The 19,552-nt window shown below is 42.3% G+C and overlaps 1 protein-coding gene across 4 annotated transcripts in view; it reads right to left on the bottom strand.

The window, feature by feature from the left end:
* Positions 1-4,526: 4,526 nt before the first annotated feature.
* Positions 4,527-19,552, bottom strand: part of LOC110535530 (WD repeat-containing protein 37) — a 29,777-nt gene continuing 14,751 nt past the window's right edge. For all 4 annotated transcript variants that reach the window (XM_021620583.2, XM_036935227.1, XM_021620581.2 and 1 more), the window contains 4 exons: positions 14,165-14,306; positions 6,401-6,535; positions 6,018-6,132; positions 4,527-5,536 (listed from right to left, as the gene is read on the bottom strand). In XM_021620583.2, the coding sequence (XP_021476258.1) occupies positions 5,405-5,536; positions 6,018-6,132; positions 6,401-6,535; positions 14,165-14,306 (524 nt within the window). In that variant the 3' untranslated portion in view covers positions 4,527-5,404. The remainder of the gene's footprint in view (positions 5,537-6,017; positions 6,133-6,400; positions 6,536-14,164; positions 14,307-19,552) is intronic.

Genomic DNA, 19,552 nt, shown 5'->3' with positions numbered 1-19,552 from the left:
TGGTCTGTGGGAAGAGAAAACCGTGTAACGTGTGCACCCCAATTTATCAACCTAAAACACACAAAATGTTCTTTAGGCCTACAGTAGGTGGCCCTTTCCACTATGAATTGAAATAAACACTGTTTTCATGACTGTGTCTCCACAGATGCATCACCTCCACACACAAATATTAGAGACTCTTCCCCTTCCCCAAGGAAATACATTGGAAATGGTAATCATCCTGTCTCGGTGGCAGGTGTCAAACTGGGTGGGGAGTCACCAAATGAGCTATGAGAAGGGAGAGTTGTGTGTGTCTCTCTTTTCCCCTCAGGGCAGGTATGTCTCATGACTGTCCACACTACAACAAACATCATAATTGACTATTTACTCCACAGCCTGGCCCTTGTGCTTGGTCATCTAACTGTAATCTAATAGACATGATCGGGAGCTAGGGCTGGGCTCTCTGGATACCACTCCGTTCAGAGGTAATGAATGAAATCTACTGTACTGTATGAGCTTAATACCAAGACCAGGGATTTTCCCAACTTGTTCAAACACAAAAAAATACTGCTTTTTGTAATTCCACATTAACATCCTACATGACTGGAGGAGATTTGGAATAGCCTGAAGGTGATCCAATTCTGGATTTAACAAGAAAAGAGACATCAATAGAACGCCGTTAGGTATCGTCTGATAAAGTTAAATAGAAATCTAACCTTGATCGTGTCAACTGTCAACCAATCCAAATGTGTTATGAAACACATTCCCACTGAGGGATGACAAGCGACCCTTATCTACGTGACTAACCCCTGACCTTTCCATCACAGACTGCTTACTACCCCCAGTCAGAGGGGCTTTACAGAGAGGAAGGGAGAGACAGACAGGAGACAAGAAAACAAGAGATTGATAGAAAGAGGGAGAGAGCTTGCTGAGGTTTACGGACAGCCAGTCTCTCCTCCGTATTGATCTCCAGACCATCATGCATCATCTCCTCCACACCTGCTTGTTTATTAGACTTGGCCCATGTCCTCCTCAATGCCACATAAAGGGAATAGGGTACCATTTGGGAGGCAGCCAGGGGCTGTGAAATCTACTTACCTGGCCGCCACCAAGATTTATTACTGTCCATTTGTATTTACTTGACTTTACTTGGAGGCTGCCACCAAGGGTGCCTCCTATTGGGAAGGACATATATAGTGCACTACTTTTGACCAGAGCCCTATGCACTTTGTAGGGAATATGGTGCCATTTGGGATGTAGACCAAGCATTATTACAGTCTATTTGTATTGACTTTACTTCGAGACCGATCTTATTACTGTCTCAATTTCTATTTACTTTACTTGGATGAGATTTCCTTCCAGTTTCAGTAAAACATTGATTGTATTCTCTTCTTTTAAACCAATCGTTAACCAGATCAGAAAACAGTGTTTGACCAAATCTATATGTTTTTTTTTACTGGCTTGCTTGACATGTGCACACATTGATCTGTAAAACACACAAAGGCTAACATTCTGTAAGCTTCGTATATTTTTGCTGCCTCCTTTCTGCTTTAGAAAGGTAACGAATCAAGTTGACAACCTAACATCACTCAATTAATAACTGTGTTAGGGAGGAAGGAAAACTACTTCTGTATTTTAAAACAAATTGTGAGCTTGAGCACAAAATCAGTTAGTGTTATAACACACTAAGTATTATAACTAGGGCACTCAACATGTTCACACATTCTATTATTATCTGAGATGTATCATTTAAATTAATTCAATGAACTTTCAAATTAATTTAGAATTCAATTTATGTCAAATAAATTCAGTTATGAGTTATAATTATTAAACTATTCAGTTAGATTCATAATGAAAATAAAAAACATTTCAACGAATGGAAAAGGAATCATATTTTTAATTGGATTTTGACAAGCATCTGTGCAGAATACATCTATCCCAAAAATGATAATACAGTGTGCAAAAAGTATAATAAAAGAATGAGGTTTAGGGTGAATATATTTTCTTACAATGAAGCCGCTGTGCCTTGCCTATCTACCGGTACTTTTTCCAATCTCATACCACAGTTCAAAATATAAAAAATCATATTCCTTTTTCCCCTTCGTTATAATTCATACATGAGGGTTCTCTGTCCAGCCATACCTCTTTGAAGATTAAAGATGATTCTGATACAGTGAAAGTGACGTACAAACTGCCTGAATAAAATAAAAAGTACAATGGTGAAGAAATCTGAGCTATATGCTAAAAACAGAATGGGTACATACCAAATGGCATCCTACACCCTATATTAGTGCACTACTTTTGACCAGAGTCCATAGGGCTCTGATCAAAAGTACTGTAGCTCACCATAAAGGGAATAGGGTGCCATTTTGGACATAACCCCAAGTTATTTTATTAGCAGATGTAATTTGATATTCTGACAGATGCTGGTAATAAGATTAATGCAAATGTGTAACTACATTGTACAACATTCTTATACGTTAAACTTTTTTATCCATACTGAATTTATCTTGAATGTGTAAATTATAACTTATTGTGAAGGCAGTTTTCTTTATATTATCTATTGTGAAAACATCACAGCAGTATAACTGTGGTGTTGATGCGCAACACACAGACAAACAGATGAGGTACAGTAGAAAGTGACAGACACACAACACAGCAACAAAGCCACTTGGTGACATTTCATCTCATACAACCATGAGCAGAGTTGATAACTATTGTACGGCACATGCAGAACATCGAAACAAACCCTATTGAAGAGCGATCAGATTCACAACAAGCGTGGGTGGGTTATACATTATGTCGATACAAAGAGCACTTGATAGGAATGGTTGTCACTCAGGATGGGTTGTACTGTAACAGTGTTAACACACTTTTCTGACCAGGGAAAACTACAGCAGCAACTAGATACAGAGCCTTCCGAAAGTATTCACCACCCTTGACTTTTTCCAGATTTTGTTGTGTTACAAGCCCGAATTTAAAATTGGTTAAATTGGGATTTTCTGTCACTGATCTACAAACAATACCCCATAATGTCAAAGTGGAATTTATTTTTGAAATGTTTACAAATTAAAAATGAAAAGCTGAAATGTCTTGCGTCAATAAGTATTCAACACTTTTGTTATGGCACAGATTCAACCACAAAGACCAGGGAGGTTTTCCAAGGGTTCGCAAAGGGCACCTGTTGGTAGATAAAAAATAAAATAAGCAGACATTGAATATCCCTTTGAGCATAATGCAGTTATTAATTACACTTTGGATTGTATATCAATAAACCCAGTCACTAAAAAGACAAAGGCCTCCTTCCTAACTCAGTTGCCGCAGAGGAAGGCCAATGGTGATTTTAAAAAAAAATAGAGTTTAATGGCTGTGATAGGAGAACACTGAGGATGGATCAACAACATTGTAGTTACTCCACAATACTAACCTAAATGACAGGGTGAAAAGAAGGAAGCCTGTACACAACAAAAATATTCCCAAACATGCATCCTGTTTGTAATAAGGCAGTAAAGTAATACTGCAAAAAATGTGGCAAAGAAATTCACTTTTTGTCCTGAATACAAAGCGTTTTGGTTGGGGAAAATCCAACACAACACAATCACAGAGTACCACTCTTCATATTTTCAAGCACGGTGGTGGCTGCATCATGTTATGGGTATGCTTGTCATCGACAAGGACTAGGGAGTTTTTAGGAATGAAAAGAAACTGAATAGAGATAAGCACAGGAAAAATCCTAGAGGAAAACTTTGTTCAGTCTGCTTTCCAACAGACACTGGGAGACAAATTAACATTTCAGTAGGGCAATAACCTAAAACACAAGGCCAAATATACACTGGCGTTGCTTACCAAGACGATGTTGAATGTTCGCTTGGCCTAGTTACAGTTTCGACTTAGAAATCGACTTAAAAATCTATGGCAAGACTTGATAATGGCTGTCTAGCAATGATCAACAACCAACTTGACAGAGATCAACATTTTTTTTAAGAATAATGGGCAAATATTGTACAATCCAGGTGTGCAAAGCTCTTAAGAGACATACCCAGAAATACTCACAGTTGTAAATCACCGGCAAAAATTATTCTAACATGTATTGACTCGGGGGGGTTGAATAGTTATCTAATCAAGATATGTTAGTGTTTATTTTCCAAAGATAAAAAATATATATATATTTTTCTTCCAAGATCGTTGCCAAAAAAACAACAATTAAATACATTTTTATCCCACTTTAACAACAAAATGTGGAAAAAGTCAAGGGGTGTGAATACTTTCTGAAGGCACTGTGTATCCTATAACTACGGTTTAATTTCTTCGTGGTCAGGTAACATGAGTCGGGAAAAACTCCTGGCCCTAATCATCCAAACTATACTTCATCCTGACGCGCCTCAGCCAATTTCCCGTGTAACCATGGTGATAATTAACCAAATCATTTTATTGAGCTCTTTTGTGGCTTTGCTATTGGAGGATGTTATGATCACATATTCAACATTAGATTAGCCCATGCAATACAGTAAACAGTGTACTGGCCAGGGGGACTACACACTTCAAGCTGATCATCTATCATTTTCATTGAGATCTATGTACAGCAAACATCAATATCAGTCAAGCATATTTATCTAAGCAGGTGACCAGTAACCATATCAGCACATTGGGACCCATGGAGGAAATGTGAAATATGATATTGAACAAGCCCCATTGCTGCTGCATGCATGAATGAATTTTCTTGCAAAAAAACATCATTGCAGGTTCCCTATTGTCAAATCTACAGTACACCCACATAGTCATATTGAGTACTACACAGTACAGAAAGAACAAGGCAGATGTATCCTAACAGCATGGCAAACAATTGTTTAAATGTGTTTTTAAAAGGAAATCTGTACAATGGACAGTGTAAAATGTGACTGACTCAAAACAACTCAGTAGGTCAAATGTGTAGGTCTCTAGATGATACAGTATAGTAAACTCCTAGCCCTTGATCATGCAGGCCAAAGAGGGTGAAAACAGCCAAGATTACCCACTCAGTGCAAAGATCATCCATCTGGGTTAGACCAGGCCACCATATGATATGCATGGTACAAATGTATTGCCTCTCCTATCGTTCTTCAGACAGTTTTACAAATACATTGACGGGAGTTTGAGTGCATGCAAGATCAACTAGGGCTTGCTATTCACCCATTCATGTTCATCAGCAGTAAACAACACCATAGAAGTAGTGTGTTTTCTGTAGTCAACCAAATATATTTTTACATATATAGATGGGTTTAAAATATGACTTTGTCCTCTCCATTAAAACACACAAAAACACTCAGTCCATGCAAAGTGGATGGAGATAATATACATCAAATACAGTGGTATGTGTGTAGTGTGTGTGTGTGTGTGTGTGTCTGCACGCCCGTGTATGTGCAGTGTGTGTGTCACTTGTCCTGCATCACTTCTCCTGCAGCAGAGCTGGGATGTTTATGTTCCATCCGATGGCTTGCCGGTCGAAGCCACAGGTGAACAGGTTACATGACGCATTCTCCTCGTTCCACACCGAGCAGCACACCATGCGTCGATGACCCTGGAATACACAGGCACATACCAACACAGAAAAACCTCAAAGACCACACAACATGGATAACAAAGCTCAAACAGACTTCAATGGAGTTGTGTACAGTATCACACAGCTACACACAACCCACACAAGTTAGAACCCCCAACAACAACCCTTTGACCTCGCTGGTACGCAGCAGTACATTTCCACATCAGCAGTGTTAATGGCTATAGACACTGAGGCAGTGTCAGCACTCAGCCTGCAGGAAGTGACTATGTGTGGAAATGGGATGGAGAATCTTTCCTCCGCTCACTCTCTCCTCCCACTCTCTACCTCTCTACAGAAGGGGCTGTCTGTGTGACAGAAAGAGATGGAGAATCTTTCCTCCTCATCTCGCTCCCATTGTTTCTCCCTCCCTCCCCCTCTCAGGAAGGGACTATCTGTGTGACAGAAGGATAGATGGAGAATCTTTCCTCCTTCCCTCCCGCTCTCTTCCCTCAGCACCTACCTGTCTGTTGCTGCGTGGTAGTCGTGCCAGTCTTACTCCAGTCATGTCAAACAGCCTGACTTGCCGATTGTCGTGTGGGAGAGCGATGATTCTTTGGTTGGCTGAGACACTTATCCTGGAAGGAGTTCAGACGGAGAGTATGGCGTGTTAGACAAGAGAAGGGAATAAAGCTTGACTTGATGTGTTCTTGACAACGCTATTAATAACTATATGTACAGGTGGAGCTGTCACTCAACCACTACACCTAAACTATCAATCTGAACCGTGCTTGAGTTCAAACTAAAACATAAACATTTTGGAAAACATGACCATGAAATGTTCTGAATTGTATGATCTCTTGGTCTTTTTTCAGCTCTTCACATACAATTAAATGTCTCTCCTACCTGTTAACAGCAGAGTCCGTGCGGATGGTTGCTATGGGCGACCTCATGTTCTTCAAGTCCCACACCTTGACGGTGCGATCGTCACTCCCCGAAACCACGTTGTCCCCCACTGTGAACACAGCTGACGTCACCGTGCTGGAGAGACACACACACAAAAAAAAAACAGAATGATCATTGTTAAAATCTCTCAAAGCCATCAAATCTACACTACATGGACAAAAATGACTGGATTCGGCTATTTTAGCCACACCGGTTGCTGACAGGTGTATAAAATCAAGCAAACAGCCATGCAATCTCCATAGACAAACATTAGCAATAGAATGGCTTTACTGAAGAGCTCAATGACTTTCAACGTGGCACTCTCATAGGATGCCACCTTTACAACAAGTCACTTCGTCAAATATCGGCCATGCTAGAGCTGCCCAGACAACTGTAAGTGCTGTTATTGTGAAGTGGAAACATCTAGGAGCAACAACGGTTCAGCTGTGAAGTGGTAGGCCACACAAGCTCACAGAATGGAACCGCCAAGTGCTGAAGCGTGTAGCGCGGTAAAAATCATCTGTCCTCGGCTGCAATAGAATGGCCTTACTGAAGAGCTCAGTGACTTTCAAGCTCACAGAATGGGCCTGTCGGGTGCTGAAGCGCGGTAAAAATTGTCTGTGCTCGTTTGCAACACTCAGTACGGAGTTCCAAACGGCCTCTGGAAGCAACGTCAGCACAATAACTGTCCTTCAGGAGCTTCATGAAATGGGTTTCCATGGCTGAGCAGCCGCACACAAGCCTAAGATCACCATGAACAATGCCAAGCGTCGGCTGGAGTGATGTAAAGATTGTTGCCATTGGACTCTGGAGCAGTGGAAACACGTTCTCTGGAGTGATGAATCACGCTTCACCATCTGGCAGTCCGACGGATGAATCTGGGTTTGGCGGATGCCAGGAGAACGCGACCTGCCCAAATGCATAGTACCAACTGTAAAGTTTGGTGGAGGAGGAATAATGGTCTGGGCTGCTTTTCACGATTCGGGCTAGGCCCCTTAGTTCCAGTGAAGGGAAATTTGAACGCTATAGCACACAATGATATTCTAGACGATTCTGTGCTTCCAACTTTGTGGCAACAGTTTTGGGAAGGCCCTTTCCTGTTTTAGCATGACAATGTCCCTGTGCATAAAGCGAGGTCCATACAGAAATAGTTTGTTGAGATCAGCGTGAAAGAATTTGACTGGACTGCACAGAACCCTTACCTAAACCCCATCGAACACCTTTGGGGTGTATTGGAACACCGACTGCGAGCCAGGCCTAGCCCAACATCAGTGCCCAACCTCAATATTGTTTGTGGCTGAATGGAAGCAAATCCCTGCAGCAATGTTCCAACATCTACTAGAAAGCCTTCCCAGAAGAGTGGAGGATGTTATAGTAGTAAAGGGAGGGAACAACTCTATATTAATCCCATGATTTTGGAATGAGATCTTCGACGAGCAGGTGTCCACATACTTCTGGCCATGTAGCGTATCAAATCAAAAACAAACTAAAAAGTATCTCAAAGAGATCACATCAAAACACTGCTGACAAACAACAGGAAAATGGAGTCTATTAAAGCTGGAATTCGTAGCAGTGAAACTACCACATCCGTTTGCGATATTACAACATCAAAGGCGTTCATTCAAACAACAAACACCATTTATTTAACTAATAACTAACCCGCTGGGGCGACCAGTGGTGCGGTTTCACTTTATGTGGATCTTTAAAGGTGTGTTACTTTTCTTCTAAGACTCATCATGTGTGATTCAAGTGAAGTCATTCAGCCTGTAGGGAGAGTCATCTCCCTGCCGTCACACAGTCATTCATAAATGAGAGTGATATAAACCGTGAGGAGGGAGGTTAAGGCTATTTTTAATAATCTACCAGCGGGGGTGTAACAATCAGGCAGTTCCAGAGTGGAGCTCCTCTCCCCAGCCCTGTGGTTGCCTCTCAGTGTGCAGTCACTGGGTACGCCTGCCTCCGGCACTGGGGAGGCTGGTTGGTGGGGGGAATCTGTGAGCCACAGCTACTGGAGCAGAGTGACAGTGTAGAGGGCATGTTCTGACATCAGTAGCCTGAGGACGTGCTCAGTGCTTAGCCTGGGGGGGGGGTTGTGTGAGTGTCTTGAAAGTCACCATAGTCTCTGAGGGTCAGTAGAGGTTGGCCCAAAAGTGCTCACCTCAGCACAACTTCCCAGGCGGGAGCCAGGCGTGATGTAGCGCGTCGCTCTCACACGTCGCTGAGGTCAGGACCATTCCTTTAATGGACTCATTTAAGATTTCTTATTCATTTCACACATCACTGTCATCTTTTTCTTCCAACCCCCCTCTCTCTCTCCCTCTCTCTACTGAAGGAGCCAGGAGGATTCGATTTGGCGCTCTGTTCGTTCTGATTAAGATTAGCAGCAGAAAAGCCCCATGCAGCACCACCTTAGCCTCACTCACTGGCTAACTCCTAGCCATCTTTAATTTAAATTGACATTATATTACGGTTTAATTAAGGGGCTAAACTCTGCCGTATTAAAGATGTGGGGCCCTGCCCAACTGTACGTATATGACCACCGGGGGGGGGGCTCGCTCATGGGCAATTTGAAATCCCAAATGGCACCCTATCCCCTATATAGTGTACTACTTTTGACCCAGGCTCATAGTGCTCAGGTCAAAAGTAGTACACTATATAGGGAATAGCTAACCAGTCCAATGCACTTTTTGACATTGTAAGGTAAGGTTACGTTATTAAAGTCCTATTATAACTTGGGAGGTATTCTGAAAGTCTCTCCTGAGCCGACTGACAAGCAGGGTCAAGGCTCATTAGGAAAAGGGGAGAAGGGGGTAGGAGGGAAGGAGAAGGCCCAGAGGTATCAGTGACTGGGCCAGTCTTTGTTAAAGGCTAACAAGAGACGTCCACCTATTAACCCTGGACATGATCTTCTACACTCATTAATCTGAGTGTAGATTCTGCATTACAAATAATACACCGCATTTTTCAGCAAATATCCTGAACATATATTTGGCGTACATAAAATAAAATAATTCGGTGTCATTTCTTTGTTTGAGTATCATAACGATCAAACATTTCCTCCCCGTTTCTATGCATATCATATTTATAGAAGATTCTTGCCTGTCAAATAGAACCTGTTCACTATATTTTTTCCAATGTGACATTATGTTTAAATTGCACTGAGACGAACATTCACAGTGACTATAGAATCAGATTTATGTTGGCATATTCCTCTGAAGCGCTGTGTTAGACAGGCACAGACACATGCACGCACACACAGACACACACACAGATGCCTGCCTGTGATCAAACGCCTCGGAACAGAAGCGAGAGACAAACGCGACATGGCATCCCGTTGGTAAAGCAAGTCTGCTGCCACTTCTCATCTGCACTTTACGTGTTAGCTCATGTACATTGGCCGTGTCCCAAAAGGCACCCTGTTCCCTATACAGTGCACTGCTGTTGACCAGAGCTATGTGGATCCTGGTCAAAAATAGTGCACTACACAGCGAATAGGGTGCCATTTGGGGGCGCACTTTCAATTATTTCACAATTATAAGGAGGGGGGACTTAGAGGCTGAATATGCTGTGCTTTTGACTGCCACCATGCTCTGTCACTGTGCATTAGCTATAATTGCGTCTGAAGACACTGCAAATGAGCTACTCCTTCCCAAAGCTCTCTATCTATTAAACCCTTTACACTGATGCTCCCCTGCAACATTACACTGTGCTGCTCTGTCAAGAGGACATGTTATAGGAAAACATTCAATTGTTACATTTACAGTTGAAGTCGGAAGTTGACATACACTTAGGTTGGAGTCATTAAAACTCGTTTTTCAACCATTCCACACATTTCTTGTTAACAAAGAAGTTTTGGCAATTCGGTTAGGACATTACTTTGTGCATGACAAGTAATTTTTCCAACAATTGTTTACAGACAGATTATTTCACTTATAATTCACTGTATCACAATTCCAGTGTCAGAAATGTACATACACTAAGTTGACTGTGCCTTGAAACAGCTTGGAAAATTCCAGAAAATGATGTCATGGCTTTAGAAGCTTCTGATAGGCTAATTAACATAATTTGAGTCAAATGGAGTCGTACCTGTGGATGTATTTCAAGGCCTACCTTCAAACTCAGTGCCTCTTTGCTTGACATCATGGGAAAATCCAAAGATATTAGCCAAGACCTCAGAAAAAAAATTGTAGACCTCCACAAGTCTGGCTCATCCTTGGGAGTAATTTCCAAATGCCTGAAGGTACCACGTTCATCTGTACAAACAATAGTACGCAAGTATAAACACCATGGGACCATGCAGCCATCATACCGCTCAGGAAGGAGATGCGTTCTGTCTCCAAGAGATGAACGTACTTTGGTGCAAAAAGGGCAAATAAATCCCAGAACAACAGCAAAGGACCTTGTAAAGATGCTGGAGGAAACAGGTACAAAAGTATCTATATCCACAGTAAAACGAGTCCTATATCGACATAACCTGAAAGGCCGCTCAGCAAGGAAGAAGCCACTGCTCCAAAACCGCCATAAAAACGCCAGACTACGGTTTGCAACTGCACGTGGGGAGAAAGATTGTACTTTTTGGAGAAATGTCCTCTGGTCTGATGAAACAAAAATATAACTGTTTGTCCATAATGACCATCGTTATGTTTGGAGAAAAAGGGGGTAGGCTTGCAGGTCGAAGAACACCATCCCAACCGTGAAGCACGGGGGTGGCAGCACCATGTTGTGGGGGTGCTTTGCTGCAGAAGGGATTGGCGCACTTCACAAAATAGATGGCATCATCAGGCTGGAAAATTATGTGGATATATTGAAGCAACATCTCAAGACATCAGTCAGGAAGTTAAAGCTTGGTCACAAATGGGTCTTCCAAATGGACAATGACCCCCAAGCATACTTCCAAAGTTGTGGCAAAATGGTTTAAGGACAACAAAGTCAATGTATTGGAGTGGCCATCGAAAAGCCCTGACCGCAATCCTATAGAAAATGTGTGGGCAGAATTGAAAAGGTGTGTGCAAGCAAGGAGGCCTACAAACCTGAATCAGTTACACCATCTCTGTCAGGAGGAATGAGCCAAAATTCACCCAACTTATTGTGGGAAACTTGTGGAAGGCTACCCGAAACATTTGACTCAAGTTAAACAATTTAATGGCAATGCTACCAAATACTAATTGAGTGTATGTACACTTCTGACCCACTGAGAATGTGATTCAAGAAATAAAAGCTGAAATAAATAATTCTCTCTACTATTAATCTGACATTTCACATTCTTCAAATAAAGTGGTGATCCTAGCTGACCTAAAATTGGGAATTTTACTAGGATTAAATGTCAGGAATTATGAAAAGCTGAAATGTATTTGGCTAAGGTTTATGTAAACTTCCGTCTTCAACTGTTCATTTTAGTCATTTAGCATACACTCTTATCCAGAACGACTGACAGGAGCAATTATGGTTAAGCACCTTGCTCAACGGGCACGGAGTTTTCCTAGTCGGCTCGGGGATTTGAACCAGCGACCTTTCTGTTATTGGCCCAACGCTCTTAACCGCTAGGCTTAACAGCTAGGCCATTATATTCTTCTTCAGTCACACTGCAGAGCCAATTCAGACAAGACAAACCTCTGAACAAGAGACAGATACTGTGGGAAGAAACATCTAATCCAAACATCCTAACCATCCTAAGACACCCCTCTGCGATTTAACCAATGATTACAATTGGCATTTTAAAGTACTGTACGAAAACATTCTGCCAATGGTACAATGTGTGTCCAACTGAGGGGCTTGGTATTTGGTAGCAGTGATATGACCAACAGCTACTCTCGATAGTCAAACTAATCAGGCATTTTGTTTGTCACATATTTGTCCCTTCTGAAACAGATTGCAGCATTTCTAACCCCCTGCTGTCAGTGTGTACGACAGGAGCTCCCTAAGGGAAAGCCCCTCTGTGGTGTCACTCAGCAGCTCATAACTCATGGCTCCACATGACGTGTGTGTGTGGCGGGACAAAGCGGTTGTAGGGAGTTCCAGGGCCAGGGGACATGAGTGTGTGTGCGCGCGCGTGTGTGCGTGCGTCCGACTGTGCCTTCACAGGGAGGCCTCCTGCCAGGCTGTGTGTGGGCCTCATTCATCTTGTTGGGTGCAGGGCAGCCAAGCGTCTCCCTACAGCTGACAGTACACACACAAACAGTCTACTGCAACACTGGGTTCCCTGAGAGGGCCTCAATCAGCACACACACTGCTATGACTGACACTCATTAGGACTAACAGCTGTCTCAGCTAACACACACACACACACACACACACACACACGAGAGAGCAGTTTTTCAGATACAGTTTGCACGTGTTAAAGTAAATACGTTCTTAAACAAGTCATTTATTATTCCAGGTCTAGAAACAGAACAGTAAGACACGATCTCACTGCCTACCTATGAATATAAATAAACCTCCTCCCACTCATCATTACTGCTAAGGGTTCTGAGGGACTGAGTTATAATATAGTTCTTAGTTAAAGAGCTCGTATAAAGATGAATAACTATGAATGGTTCAAGAGGGACACAGACTTTGTTCACATGTGGATAGTTTGAGTAATTTTCAATTTGGAAAATTTTTGAGCATTTATCAGAGTACTAAAGCTACAAAGTTATACGCAGCCATAGCTCCAACCTTACAACATGCTTTTAGAGCACTTCACATCATGGGTGAGCTTTATGTGGTAGTTTTGACTACAATGAACTGCAGCTGTTGCTCAATGGTTGACTTAGCTCAAAAAACTATCCCTTTTTGTCTTACAAGAAGGCGAGCAAGAGAGAGCGAGGGTGAGAGTGAGGGCGAGCGAGGGAGTGATTCAGGTGAGTGGAGGAGGTATCAGTTGACTTGCTTGAGATGCTGTGAACGTAGAGAGAGGAAGGAGAAGGTAATTGCCTTAGCACTAACAGGCCACGACAGACAGCCGACACACACACACAGTGAGTGGCTGGCTGTGTGCTTGTGCTAATCTCATTACAGTGATTGTCTATGAGAGAGAATGAAAGTGGGGATCTGTAGGAATTATACATGTTGGGGTCGAACATAATGAGCACCATGTAATCCCCAGCAATCAAAGGCTGCCAGAAGCAGCCTGCCTGTACTACACCACTTTGCATTAACGAGACTGACGACAGGAGTCACATTCAAATGGTTTGAGAGTAAGGGGGAGGGTGGAGGGTTTGGGGGGAGCTGACAGTCCACGTTTTCAAATGAGCCACTCAAATTGAGCCTTTAACAGCATTGGAACGAGAGGGGCCAAATTACACAGAGCGAGGATGAGCGAGGGATTAACGGGGAAACGGAGTGATAAATGGAGAGAGCTGAAGGGAGGAAGAGAGAGTCTCAGAAGGTGGTCAAAGTGGTGAAGATGAAGTGCTCAATAATAAATGATAAAGAGGCAAGTGGAGGATTTTGCCTAAAGCCAGTCGGGCACAGGAAATTAATGTGACATGTTTTTAAAAAGAAAGAAAAACATAAAAACACTGAAAATGGTTGGAGAATGCTTCAGAGTGGTGATATAGCGACTGCTCTATGGGTGAAATAAGATGTTGCACTGCCATCTTGTGGAGGAATTAGCTCCAACCTTACAACTGCTTCTGTTTTAGTGAATATTATGTATAGTATAGCCACTGAAATAACAATATGACATCACGTGTGACGGTAAGCACCTAAATTGCTTGTCGGGGACTGTGTGTGTGTGTAACTCACTCGGTGTGTCCCTGAAACACGTTAACAGAGTGGATGGAGGGGTCTCTGAAGTCCCACAGACGGAAGGTGGTGTCTCTGGACGAGGTGACCACCAGACGCTGGCTTGGATGGGTACAGCAGTGGGTCAGCTCCTGGTCGTGGCCTGGACACACACATACAGTACTAAAGATTTGGGTCCGTGTAAAACTGTACTTAACATGACAGTGTTATGATATGAGGGCAAGGTTAGTGTTTGGGCAGAGACAAATACACTATCCAGGATACACTTCAACAATTCATTCCCACGGGGGGCAGCAGCAACTTTGTCCAGGTGCTGAGCCTGGTTGATACACATATCAGGTGCTGATAATTAAGGTGATCGTCATTCAGGGTCTCAGCTTGCAAACCGTGAGGCTGCTGGTTTGTTTGGTGTCCATGAGACCTTTCGTTTGGTTTTGAATCTTTGTATAACATTTAATTTAATTTCTATTGACAGAGGGGTAAAAATAACCCACACTTAATCATAAAATTAAACAAATGAGAAAATAGCAGGATTCTAAAACTTTACCCTCACGCCACTTTTTGTAGCCTAGGGTCCAGGACAAAATGTGTCCTTTTCTAAATGCATTTCATGCAATTTGACATTTAGCAGAATCTTTTTTAAAACCGCACAAATGATCAAAATGACAGGCTACTTTGACACTGACAAACAGAATCTGAGGTCAATAAAAACGACCTTGTCTTGAATCCATCAACAGCCTAGGGCTAGGTGTGTGGAGACACACATATTGTACAAAATGAGGAAATTTTAGTCCTAAAAAAGCTTTCCAGCTTCACTAACTCGCCCAATGATGTACAGCTCACACACCGGAGATGGCTGATGCGCTCATGCCAAAAGCATCTCTCTTGTTTTACTTTGTAAAACAATGCCGTCCACTCAATAGGCCTATTTGGAAGTTGATTGAATATTTTGGTGGCCTCTACAGACAGATTAGAGAGTCTTCTCTTTTCAGCAGGAGCCATTTGCTTTCCAACCTTTGTTTTCCCGGGATTGTTTTTGAAATATTGCGAAAGTCCTGTTTTGGCTGCATGCTGTTAACTGACAGATTTGCCACACATTCTGGACTGTGATTGGTCTACACACAATCCGCAGCTAGGCAATAATAAAACATTTAAAAGCCATTGATCCTCTGTGGCTAAATTATAGGCTTTCTCCTGGTGTAGAGTACTGAATGATTTAATTTATTTTCTGAACAGACAGCAGTAATTCTATAATGTTGGCAAATGTTTTTCAATTCATGGGTGCTGCAACACCCTTCCTGCGGCTATTATTCTATAAGGAAATAAATGATGAATTGCAACGCAGGGACGAGAGACGAGAGACGATAGTTGCAGGCTCATGTCAATCTGAGCAGAGAGGGAGAGTTATACAGTACCAGTCAAAAGTTTGGACACACCTACTCATTCAAGGGTTGTTCTTTATTTTTACAATTTCCTACATTATAGAATAATAGTGAAGACATCAAAACCATGAAATAACACATATGGAAACATGTAGTAACGAAAAAAGACAAAAAAGTGTTGTGCAAATCAAAATAGATTTTATATTTGAAAATATTCAAAGTAGCCACCCTTTGTCTTGATTACAGCTTTGCACAGCTTTGGAATTTCTTTCCTTCTTAATGTGTATGAGCCAATCAGTTGTGTTGTGACAAGGTAGGGGTGGTATACAGAAGATAGCCCTATTTGGTAAAAGACCAAGTCCATATTATGGCAAGAACAGTTCATCATTACATGAAGGTCAGTCAATCCGAAAAATGTCAACAACTTTGAAAGTTTCTTCAAGTGCAGTCGCAAAAACCATCAAGCACTATGATGAAACTGGCTCTCATGAGGACCGCAACAGGAAAGGAAGACCCTGAGTTACCTCTGCTGCAGAGGATAAGTTCCTTAGTTACCAGCCTCAGAAATTGCAGCCCAAATAAATGCTTCACAGAGTTCAAGTAACAGACACATCTCAACATCAACTGTCAACTGCGTGAATCAACTGCGTGAATCAGGACTTCATGGTTAAATTGATGCAAAAAAACACTACTAAACGACACCAATAAGAATAAGAGACTTGCTTCGGCCAAGAAACACGAGCAATGGACATTAGACTGGTGGAAATCTGTCCTTTTGTCTGATGAGTCCAAATTAGAGATTTTTGGTTCCAAGCGCCATGTCTTTGTGAGACGCAGAGTAGGTAAACGGATGATCTCCGCATGTGTGGTTCCCACCGTGAAGCATGGAGGAGGTGTGATGGTGCTTTGCTGGTGACAGTCTGTGATTTATTTAGAATACAAGGCACACTTAACCAGCATCGCTACCACAGCATTCTGCAGCGATACGCCACCCCATCTGGTTTGCGCTTAGTGGGACTATCATTTGTTTTTCAACAAGACAATGACCCAAAACACACCTCCATTCTGTATAAGTGCTATTTGACCAAGAAGGAGAGTGATGGATTGCTGCATCAGATGACCTGGCCTCCACAATCACCCAACCTCAACCCAATTGAGATGGTTTGGGATGAGTTGGACCGCAGAGTGAAAGCAGCCAGCATATGCTGGAACTCCTTCAAGGCTGTTGGAAAAGCATTCCAGGTGAAGCTGGTTGAGAGAATGCCAAGAGTGTGCAAAGCTGCCATCAAGGCAAAGGGTGGCTACTTTGAAGAATATGAAATATAAAATATATTTTGATTTGTTTAACACTTTTTTGGTTTCTACATGATTCCATAAGTGTTATTTCAAAGTGTTGATGTCTTCACTATTATTCTACAATGTGGACATTTTTTTTTAATAAAGAAAAACCCTTGAATGAGTAGGTAGGTGTGTCCAAACTGTTGACTGGTACTGTAATATAAAGTGAATGTCAATCTAGTTCTGTAAGAGATATAGGCACGCTTCTCTCTCTCCCCACAGCAACGGCCACGTGTTGGTCTCTAGGCTACGTTTCGCAAACGATAAACCCAGGCCGCCCAACCCAGATCAACTCTTAGAAAATTAGGCACGGGCTGAAAGTCTTTCTTTTCACAATTCGGGGACATTAGAATTACAAAGCCAACCCAAATCAACTCTGATTGCTTTTATTCAGAACTTTGCAAACAGTGAAAAAAAAATGTCATGAGAGGTAGGCCTACTGGATCATGGAACAATCCAAAACTCAAGAAGTGCTGGATCCAAATTAAGCACAGCCCCCTCTTACCCTCCCACAGGACCACTACACCCACCCACCCCTACCCCCCACAGGACAGCAGCACCCACCCACATGACCGCTACAGATACTCAAGGTAATTTAAAAAGGTATTATTTTATCTTAACCACTGCAGAAGTCCAATAGTGAATGTTATGGCATTATGCGCCATGCAGTCACGCCACCGAAAGCTCTTATTGAGTCATGTCAGTAAAAGACAGTAACCATTAAGTTTAGACAGTGAATGGGGAGGTTTCCATCGACAGGTAAACATTGGACGTGAGGCCAGCCAGCCATAATTGCTTTTCTTGCAAAGAGAGATCCAATTTGGAGGTGTCACTGAAGAGTATAATCTGCACTCCTCTGAAGAGTATAATCTGCACTGAGCATGGAACATGTTTAGAGTGCATTGTGGAGAGCATATTGGAGACTAGTCTCCAGAATTGGGATACCTCAGGGCACTCCCAGACCATATGAATTAAGGTACCAGGAGCATCCTGAGGGCATAGAGAGCATTTCAGTGTTGGATTTATTTTCATTTGGAACAGCCTGCGCTGGTCAGATAAGATCTGAAGACAAAATGTAAATGGTTGTTCTGTTGATGAGGATTTCTAGAAGGAATTCAATTACAGTTTGCCAGTTAATTTCAGTGACTGAAGGTCAGATGTCTCTCTTCCGTAGTGGTCAATTGACAGGGTGAATTGGTAGTGTTTCGCATGGCAGAGCAAAGTTGTAAATAAAATAATGATTTTCCCGGTAAATTAAAAGTTGTTTGTAAATTCTAAAATGCACAGAGCCCTCCCTCATCGAGAACATTACCTTGATGTGTACACCCTTGTCACTCCAGTGGTGGAAGGATATAGGGCGGCCCCCCAAACAGATGTCGGAATTGTGGAACAAAGGAGAGTGATTGCATCAATTGGTTTTGGATCATTTTTCAACGGTGCGACACAGAGATGGCCAGTGTTATTTAGGGGACACATTTTGTTTTGGAGTATCTCAAGGAGACGTTGGCGTGGACCAGATCCTGAAACCTGTGCGAATGTACTAGGTAGGTTGTACTAGGTAGGTCCTCTATGGGATGCCAAGCCACCTTAGCATCTGGATCCCACCATGTGGAAAGAGGCCAGAGAACAAATTACCAGAAATAATTTATAAAAAATTGGAAGGCATTGGCCACCTGCCCTATTTTTCCTTGACAGAGTATGTCGTTTAATGCAATGGGGGCATGTTTTAGAGACGGAGGAATGCAATTTGTTCCAATATCCAGTCGGTGGTGCCAGAGGGAGCATTGAGCTGAAAAGTTAAAGCGTGTTCATCTTGATAATAGAGATCTGTGATTTTAATGAATTTGGAAATGTTGATCTTTCCAGATCTGACACCACGTCTTTGAGAATCTTGTTGTAATTATTTGTAACTATGAATTGGACTGTGGGGTGGACATCAACTCCCAGGTATCTAAACTGTTTAACTCCAGGGATACCAAGTGTTTCCATCAGGGCATAACATTTACCAGCCACTTAAGATTTTTTTTACCAGCCCAAATATATTTTTTACACTACAATTACTCAAAAAACACTGTGGAGCCCTGACCACCCGCCAACGTGGTTGGTGAAATATACATTTTACCCGCCAACGCCAAAATATACCTACATTTGGCAGGTGTTCATTTTAGGCACTGGTTGCTATTGAATAATCTCCCATATTAAATAGAGATAAAAGGGCAGACTTGACTCAGTAGATTTTATAGTGGTTATCCTTTTTGTATATATTTGTTTTTGTCCCCATCTGAACATGACCTCTCGTCCAAGTGGATCGTTAAGACAGAGCTTCTCCTGAACTTGGCAAGTTGTTGTCTCCTGGGCACATAGCACTGTCCTCAAACACCGATTTCTCACATAAATGTACCCATTCATTCAGGTTACAGACCATGTAACTAGGCCTAGGACCCTAGACTTCAGAAGTGCAACAATATTGGCAGGCTAGTTTATTGGTTTTCGTAAACAACAGCCAGGGGCTCGCTCGGGCACAGGTTTGAATGTATTTTTTTACATTGTAGCGTTGCCCACCACAGAATGCAGAGGGGAGAGGAGATTGCAATGAAGAGAACCATTGATAATACATATGCAGATGGACTATACTTAGATTCCACTACACTCCTATAGGCGGGATGTG

Source organism: Oncorhynchus mykiss, chromosome 11, assembly GCF_013265735.2.
Source record: "Oncorhynchus mykiss isolate Arlee chromosome 11, USDA_OmykA_1.1, whole genome shotgun sequence".
Taxonomy (NCBI): Eukaryota; Metazoa; Chordata; class Actinopteri; order Salmoniformes; family Salmonidae; genus Oncorhynchus; species Oncorhynchus mykiss.
Note: the sequence above shows the minus strand (reverse complement) of the source record. Positions and strands in the feature narration are given on the sequence as shown.